This window comes from Mus pahari, chromosome 12 (genome assembly GCF_900095145.1).
Source record: "Mus pahari chromosome 12, PAHARI_EIJ_v1.1, whole genome shotgun sequence".
Taxonomy (NCBI): domain Eukaryota; kingdom Metazoa; phylum Chordata; class Mammalia; order Rodentia; family Muridae; genus Mus; species Mus pahari.
The window spans coordinates 6,994,787-7,004,041 of NC_034601.1; the positions used below are offsets into that span (position 1 = coordinate 6,994,787).

At 49.9% G+C, this 9,255-nt stretch overlaps 1 protein-coding gene across 1 annotated transcript in view; it reads right to left on the reverse strand.

Annotated features, from left to right (window-relative positions):
• Positions 1 to 9,255, reverse strand: part of LOC115065090 — a 91,492-nt gene that overhangs the window by 67,533 nt on the left and 14,704 nt on the right. The window contains 8 exon segments of the mRNA XM_029544743.1: positions 102 to 153; positions 230 to 277; positions 280 to 313; positions 2,003 to 2,106; positions 5,150 to 5,280; positions 5,376 to 5,416; positions 7,562 to 7,749; positions 7,878 to 7,924. Coding sequence (XP_029400603.1) covers positions 102 to 153; positions 230 to 277; positions 280 to 313; positions 2,003 to 2,106; positions 5,150 to 5,280; positions 5,376 to 5,416; positions 7,562 to 7,749; positions 7,878 to 7,924 — 645 coding nt within the window.

The following is a 9,255-nucleotide window of genomic DNA, read 5'->3' on the forward strand; positions in this document are numbered from 1 at the left end:
GAAGCTTATGCTCTCCCTCTCAAGAGCATTAAAGCTTTGCTGCAGAAGGATCCTGTTTGTGTGCCGCGTCGTTTCTTGCTGGCGAGAAGGTAGCGCGGGACATGGGATGAAGGTCAGTGGCCATAGCCACGCCTCTGCCTGGTCTGACTCCACCTCCCTGGCCTGACTCCACCTCCTTGGTCTGACTCCACCTCCCTGGCCTGACTCCACCTCCCTGGTCTGACTCCACCTCCCTAGCCAGGATGAGCTGCTTCATGAGGCCCGCACAGTTCTGAGTGGACCGCAGGAGGACAGAGCATCTATCTGCGGGTGCCTGTGGAGAGCAGCAGAACAGTCACAGTATTGTGTACAAGCCAAGGCTAGGGACAGGGAGGGACATACCTGAACTCTCCAAGGAAGGAGCCATGGTGGGCCTGTGTCCCTCTTGCTTTGCCCAGCTAGCTAACAGAAGAACCTTGTCCACCCTCTGCCAGGATCCAGCAAGAGGATGGCGTGGGGATGAGGCCCCGAGGAGGTCAGTGGTTCCCAGTTTAAGCATTTGATGCTCTCAGCCAATACCAGGGAGTGCATGTTGAGTGATTTTATTATCTTATTTTCATGGCACTAGGTTAGCGCTCTGGTTCTACACTACTTCCCTGCATCATTTGAGACAGAATTTCACTAAGTTGCTTTGGCTGGTCTTGAACTCATTCTGTAACCCAGACTTGGATTCATGATCCCTCTGCCTCAGCCTCCAATGTAGCTTAGATTATAAGCTTGGGCAAGGAATTTATTTAGTTAGTTAGTTATTTAGTTAGTTATTATAAGCAAGGAATTTATTAATTTTTGGTCTATTTCATACTTTCCAGGTTAGAAGGCTCCAGAAAGAAATTTTTCTGTACTGCTGTGGACTGGGGGTGTAGTGTCTGGAGTGGGAACAGTGACCGTATGGAGGGCTTCTCGGTCCTAACCATTCCTCATGGCAGACGTGAAGCTGGGCCAGCAGGAGGCAAGTGAGGTGAACAGGTGCCCCCAACACTAGAGCGTCAGCGAGTCTCAGCCTGCTCAACAGCAGGATGGAATTATGGTGACAAGACCTACTTCAGGGCCGCTGTGATTCCCCAGGGAGACATGCTGCGAGTCACACACATCCCCCTACCATCTCTCTTGTTTGTCTGTGGGGCTAGCCTTCAGGAGGGGTGAGGGTAGAGGGTACTCAAGACATTATCAGCTCTCTTGAAACAGACTGACCTGGAAGGGCCTCCCCACCATGGGAAGCCCATGGCTCTCCATCCCAAGGCATCCCAAGGCTGGCATGGTGGCACAGGCCTGGAATCTCAGCGTTTAGAGGTACAAGGCAGGAGGATTGCTGTAAGTTCTAGGCCAGCTGAGCTAAACAGCAAAACAAATAACCTTCCCTTCCTCTGCTGTGTAGCTTCAGGCAAGTGTCCTAAATGTTCTGTGCAAATCCAAGGAGCAGAAACACCAGCAGCACTTGCCAGTGGAGTCACTCTGGGGATTCGATGAGTGACTACCGACATCAGCCACAAAAGTCACATGTTCCTTATCATGTCACCCTGAGGTGACTCGGGAGTCTGGAGTCCCTGGAGTGAGATCCTCAGGGATGCCCCTGGGTTTTAGGGTCCCTTCACACCTTTCCTGGCCACAGCTGGGCTGAAGTGAGGGTGGGGATGAAGTTGGGGTGGTATCTCAGCCTGAAGCACCCCATACTAGACACGGGAGAAGCCTCCACGGGGGGGGGGAGGTGCTTGGCGTCCACAAGGGGGGGGAGGTGCTTGGCGTGCTAATCCCTGAGCTTGTACAGACACTGCTCCAGAGGGGACGGTTCCATCTCTATCTGCTCCTTCACACTCAATCTCAGCCCCACAAAGCTTGAATTCTGGACCCCACCCTGACAAGTGGGAGTCACACTCTAGCTGAGGACCCTAGAAAGTACCAAGGCCACCTACCCCACCAAGGATTCCCCAAAGGCAGTTGACCTGCGGTTTAGCCTCCACCTGACCAATCATCTCGGCATCTCAAAGAAGAGTGTCTCCAGACCTCTGTCAGCGCATCCACAGAAAGGCCTTGGAGATCAGACACCAGCATCAGGAATATCTCTGAGGTCTGGGGTGCAAAGCGGGAAGAATATCAAAGGGAACCCCCATGATCGCTTGTCCCATCCCCTGCCCTGAGGCACACTTGCAGAGAAAGCTGGACATTAAAAAGACAGCTGGGTGGTGAGGCCATATATCCAACTCAGCACCCGCCTTCCTGGCACACTGGGTTTTGTTTGTTGGCTGTGGTTTTGAGGCATTCGGTTTTGTTTTCTATAGTCCTGAGGACGGAACACAAGACCTTGTGTACCAGAGACAAGCAATCCACCTGCTGAGCTATGCCTGTGGCCCTTGAACTTTCTCCTATCTGTGGGAACAAGCAAAGGAAACCTATTCTCAGTGCTACCATTTCGTTTTCAGACTCCATTTAATCACAGGGAGAAACTAAATTCAAGGTCCCAGGCCCTAGGGGAGCTGGGGACTTCCCAATAGCCGAACAGCTTCTGTTGTAAGGAACAACAGTTGTCTGAGCCCAGACAACTCAAGGACGACTTTTTCATCTTGCTGGCAGGGTCAAACAAGTTCATGTGTGAAGGCCCAAGGACCAACTGCTATCCCGATTGATGGAAACTCCCTTGCTCAACCCCTTATATCAATGAATGAACAGTGCTATAGCCCACCTGCTCCCCCTTACTTTATGGTTTCATCCTTCAAATGTGCTGTTCAGCATCCCTGCAGGGTCGTAGTTCAGCTCCCAAGTCTGTTCTATGGCCCTGATCCATCACTCGTGGTTTGATTACAGTAAGTTTTTGTCATCTGCACTGACCTGGTGTTTGAGTTATGTTGGATTTAAGCAGACCCGACGACACCTATCAAATTGACTGTCAACAGTTAGGCAGGAAAGCACGGTCAAGATTTCCAGTTCTCAGCTGGAGGCCAGTCACAGGGTGTCTAAACACTGACAGACAGAGGGCGGCCTCCAGAGCCTATCCCTGACCCCCATAGGTTGCTCATCTTTCCATCTCAGCCCCCCTCTAGTCCAGATCCTCTGCTGCAACTCAAGCCCGAGACCATAGGAAAAGCCAGCCCAGAGGAGCCATGCTGGGTCCACCTCCTGCTGCCTGCTCTGTAATGGACTGGACAGGTTTGAGGTCCCCAGCACTGAGGCGCTGACACAGAACCATCAACAGTCTGGTCTCAGAACAGCACATGACATAGCCAGCATGGTAGTCACAGCACTTAGAAGGCACAAATGGGGGGACATCATAAGTTCCAGACAGCCTGGGCCACAGACTGAGATGCTGTCTCAAAAGCATGGGAAAAGATAACTGTAGAGGACTGCTTGAAGTCAGTGTGTTCACCCCAGAATGCAGGAGCCTTCCTGGGATAGACCTTCTCCAGCACACCCAGGGACAGCATCAGAAGGCTGACTGCTGCTGGCCTCCCCATGAAAGCTTTGGCTAGGTTACTGCCCTCCACATTACCAACACCCGCCTGAGAGAAAGAGAGAGACAGAGACAGAGAGCAAGCACACTGGGAGTTTGTTCTCTATGGGGCACCAAGTCCTGGCTTTGTTTCGGGATTGAAAACAAACCTTGTCTGGGGTCACTGGTCTTAGGAAGGGGCAGACATTGTAGTCTCCTGGCAGCACAAGGAGACTTGGTCCTCCCAGGGGGGTGGGATCTGGTGGATGTGTGCTAAGGTTTCCCTGGAAAGCCTAACAACTTATTTTTTGTCCCAAAGGACCTCCTAGGAAAGATGACACAGGCACTGCGTGACCCCAGAGTGCACCTTGCCCTGAGTTATGTGGCCAAGGGAATTGTTCAGCCTGAGGTCAAGAAGTTCTCTTGGCTGGACAGGGGAAGCAGGTCTGTCCTGTGGCTTCCCACAGCTCCCGTTCCTGGAGCAGGGCTGTGAGGTGATAAAGAGTAGCAGTGCACCCAGAGATGCCAATATGATTGCTATGACTACAGGCAGGGAAGGTGCTGGCATCTAGCTGGTAGAGACCAGATTGCTTCTTCTATATACCACAATGTACAGAGTACCCCAACCCTATAGCAAATAATGCTCAGGCTAAGAAGCCCTGCTGTTGGCTCAGACATCCTTGGAGAAATGCTCAGCTCTGCTACTTCCTAGCTAGGTGGCTTTAAGTGTGGTCCCTAAATTTTGCAAGCTTCAGTCTCCTTGCCTGTAAAATGGGCACACAGGTAGGAATTTTTCTGAGATTTGACTTAGATAACATGAGTGAGGTCCTTGGCTTCTGGCCTCAGCACAGAGCAAAGGCTGAGTGTCACACCCACTCCGGTGGAGTCTGAGTGACAAGTCCAAAAGCTTGGCTGCAGTCCTGAGGCAAACAATTTCATGGAAACTGGTCTCCTGGAGAGTCTCTAGCATCCCATAAATGTCCAGATATGTCCCTGCGATAGTCTGTGGAGGGTCTTGTGTGCTTTCTTTCAGTATTTTACTGGATAAGAGTAGAAATCTCAGGACAAGTTCTATAAACTTAAAATAACAGCCAAGTCACTCCCATATGAAAGAATTTACAATGGTCTAGGAGGAAGGAGGGTTGTGGTTTAAGGAGGAGCTATAGTATTGCATTATTCATGAAAAGGTTAACAAGAGCGGAACCCCCCTGATGGTAGGTTATAAGTAGACTAGAATTGCACCTGGGTGTATTAGCCCTTTCACCTGGCTCCTGAGAATAGCTGACTTTAGGTAAGGCTGATCCTAGCTCAGTTGTAAACACTGCCTGGTTCCTGTAACTTTTATGTATGCATTTCTTTGTAAAGAGTCATTATTGCATCAGGTAACCTCAATGTACTTTGGCTGATGTGTCACCTAATTTCCTTATTTTCTTCTGTAATATAAGTCTGATGCTCACTTTGAGAAATTACATTCAGACACAACACTCCCTTGTGTCCGTGTCTGTTTGTCATTCGCCAACTGCTTGCCCACCTGAGTACCAGGACCCTGATTTCTCCCTCGGGTTGAGGGACCGACTGAGTCTAGACCGTGGCAGTTGAGCTGTATAGGTAAAGTTAGGCAAGAAGAGGAGAGTATGGACAGGTGCTCAGCCCAGGGCGGAGTCCAGCATAGGGCTGGTGAAACTTAACCTCAAAGCTGGCAGGCTGAGCCACACACAGCCTCCTCACCAATGCAGCTGCCGTGGTCACTCTGGCTGGGGACAGTGTCTCCTCCTGTTCATACTGCAGGCTGCTGGGACTCAAGTCTTTGAAATCTACATCTGAGATAGCAAGGCAGTTAGAATCAGAGGCCCTGGAAGCTGTGCCTTCAATTCTGCAAATGAGTCCTTCAGTATGCTCTGGACAAGAGAGGCACACATGAGGTCATAGCAGAGATATAACCGAGGTGCCCACTCCCTGAGGATGAAAGGAAGAATACAGCCTCAGCCAACACAAGGACAGGACACATCCTAAGGCCCCACCTGTCAGGCAGAGAAGCCCATGGCTGTCACATGTCAACACCAACTCCACCTCTGACGATGAGGTCCTGTTCAGCACTAATTAGGAATGGAGGCCGGCTTCATGCCATGCATGGTGGGCTGATGGCTAGTGAATAGGGGTTGCTTTGGGGGTGATACACCCTGAAAGTGATCGAGATGGTGGGTGTACATCTCTGAATATGTCAGAATTAATATTGGATCAGACACTTCGAACTCTGGGTTGCTTTGGTCTTTTGGGTCTTTGGTTTTTGCTGTCCTGAACTCCCATCAGCCCTCCTGCTTCCAGCCTCAGCATCTTCAGTGCTGGTGTGATCCACCCTACCCAGCTCAGATGTGTACTTCACAGAGTGGCAGCACAGGGTGAAATACACCTCAGTAAAGGTGTGTGTGTGCTTGCGCGCGCGCGTGTGTGTGTGTGTGTGTGTGTGTGTGTGTGTGTGTGTGTGCACGCGCGCGCGCGCATCAGATCCCCTGGAGCTGGAGTTGCAGGTGGCTGTATGCCACTCAACCTGGGTACTGGGATCCAAATTCAGATCCTCTGCAAGAACAGTACATGCCCTTAATATCTGCCCTAACTGTCTCTCCAGCCTGCACCTTGCTTTTTGTGAAGTTTCTGGAGTCCAAACTCCCTGCCACATGTTCCCGTGGCAAGTGTTTACCTGGTAAGTCCATACCCTCAATTAAGGTGTTTTTCAAAAAATATTAATTCTAGCCGGGCATGGTGGCACACGCCTTTAATCCCAGCACTTGGGAGGCAGAGGCAGGCGGATTTCTGAGTTCAAGGCCAGCCTGGTCTACAAAGTGAGTTCCAGGACAGCCAGGGCTATACAGAGAAACCCTGTCTCGAAAAANCAAAAAAAAAAAAAAAAAAGAGCCATTGACATATTTTAAAATAATAATAATTCTAGAAGGGTAGGATATAGCTCGATAGTAGAGTTCTTGCCTGGCACTCTTGAGGCCCTGTGTTCAATTCCTAGTGTAGAAAAAAGGAAAAATAAGATGAATCACAGAGAGATTGAGAGTTTGGGGCCAACGGAGACCATATAACAAGTTAGACCCTATCTTGAAAACAAAAGCCAAGCATGGTGGTACATGCCTGTAATCTGAGCCCTCAGGAGAATCAGGAGCATAAAGCCATCTCCTCTTATACAGTTACAAGGCTAGCCTGGGCTACATGAGACATTATCTCTAAAAAAACAAAACAATGACAAAAACAATTGAAAGTAAAAATAATGTTCTTGGGGCTGCAGAGATGGCCTAGTGGTTAAGAGCACTGGCTGCGTTCAACTCCCAGCAGTCACATAACAGATCATAAACATCTGTAACTCCAGTCCCAGGAGAGCTGATGCCCCCTTCTGGTCTCCACAGGCATTGCACACATGCGGTGCATAAACATACATCAGACAAGACACCCATACACATAAAATAAAAATAAAGGTTAAAAATAAAGGTTAAAAAGTAATAAAAGTAATAAAAGTAATTTTTTTTTCGGTTTTTCAAGTCAGGGTTTCTCTGTATAGCCCTGGCTGTCCTGGAACTCATTTTGTAGACCATGCTGGCCTCAAACTCAGAAATTTGCCTGCCTCTGCCTCCCAAGTGCTGGGATTAAAGGCATGCGCCACCACTCCTGGCGCAATTAAAAATATTTTAAAATAACAATATTCTTATATCCCTATTTGGAGGAATAATTGGCTCCTTTAAAAAGGCAAAACAAACAAACAAACAAAACCAAAAAATATTTCTATTTGTTTCAGACATAGGCCTTAGTTCTTTCTATGTACAGCTGTAACAGAGACCCACTTCAAAGGAAAGTTGCATATTAGCAGAAACTTTCTAAAAATCGGGAATCTAAAAGAGTCATTGGAATGTAAGGCAAATTGTCCCCGAACGCTCAGACCAGAAGATTTCACCTGAAGACAATTAAGAGAAGGGATAAGAGCAAGCCTGCAGAGAGCCCACAGAAACTTCTAGAAGAGGTTAACTCCTAACAAAGATCACTTCTGAGAGAGTTCAGGGGTACCCAGTCAGGGAAGGCCCACGTGGGCCCTCTGAGGCTCCTCACATTCTCCCTCCCACTGTGGCCGGGGTAGAAGGGGCTGCCCCTGTGATGGATGGGTCCTGGGCCACCACCCACCGCAGTGTGAGGAAGGAGTGTGCCAGTGTGTGCACAGCGCTGGCCTTCTGGAGCAGGGGCCCGGCTCTGTGCCGCCCCTCACAGGCAGCATCCTGCAGGACGGTGGCCTGGAAGCTCTGCCAACAGTTCAGGCTGGAAGCTGGACTGGACTGGACCAGGATAAGACACATCTCAGACGGTGTCCTGGGAGCCAGGTCACTTGTAGGAGATGCACTAATAGGAAGGACTAAGGGGCCACCCTCACCTGGGCAGTGCCAGCAGAACAGGCAGAGGACGCTGGGAGATTAGACACTGGGAATGGGAAAGTCCAGCAGATGGGATCCCAGGGACAGGAAGGGTTGTGGCAGCCAGAAGAGCTAGGAGGTGCAGTGTGGACAAGGCTCCTGGTCTCTCAGACCCCTAGGGACCAGGACTCTCAGGAATAAGGGTTGATGTAAATGTGACCTTTTCTTCCTCATTTAGGTGGTCACTGTCCAGAGCACACATCTGCTATTACAGAAAGATGTGGAAGGGGCAAAGAGGGAGGGGGAATGATTGGGTGAGAGAAGGGGGCAAAGGGGAGAGGGAAGAGGAGGAAGAGGAGAAGGAGGAGGAGGAGGAGGAGGAGGAGGAGGAGGAGGAGGAGGAGAAGGAAAGCAAGCAAGCAGAGGAGAGAGGAGGAAAGGAGACAGTGAGTAAGAAAAGAAGAAGGAGGAGAGAGGAGGGAAAGGGAAGGGAGGGAAGGAGGAGGGAAATGGAAGGGAGGGAGGAGGGACTGTGTGAGGAACGGGTGTGGCCGTGGCCCCAAGATGGTGCCCGGGACTGCCACCAAGTCTTACAACTGACTTCCTCATATCCCTCAAGATAGCCACATACATTGAGCTGCATTGCGCAGATGAACCACGACATAAGATCGATGATGTGACGAATGTAGTCCTGAGCCAATGAACTGGACCTACGTGGACTGGGGTGATAGGGAGTGGACTAGAGGGTATAAAAGAGGATGGCCGAGAGAGGTCGGGGCAGTCTTTTTCCTGCACATTGTTAAGTTCCTGAATAAACTGCCTTGAGAAGGACATCGGTTTCATTGCTTCCTTTCTGCTGGTCGGAGATGGTAGTGACAAGTGGTGGCTCCTACAGGGACATGATGAGTCCAGAACTCTCGGCAGTCAGGGTAGCCGGCTGGTAAGCTCCCAGGTAAGTGGGACAATTCAAGTTCTCGGTTAGAGACTATTAAGTTCCCGGATCAGGGACTATTGAGGTTCTCGGAGTAAGACAATTAAAGTTACACCAAGCACTATGGGAAACACAACATCAGGACATTCTGTTTATCAGGCCTTGAAAGACCTCCTAAAAGTGAAAGGAATTGGGCTGAAAAGGGAAACCCTAGAAAATTTTCTGAAAGTGGTAGATCAGTTGGCCCCATGGTTCCCAGTCTCTGGTCACCTTACCAGACCGAGCTGGGAGAAGTTAGGAAAAGATTTGAAGTTTGCAGAGGAACAGGGAATCCTAGCAAAAGGAGTTCTACCAGTATGGAAGTTAGTTCGCAACTGTATAGAGGACAAGGAAAGATGTGGAGCTGAGCTGCAGAAGAATGAGGCTTTGAACCAAGTAAGAGAGGAGAGATCACAGAAGTCCGATGC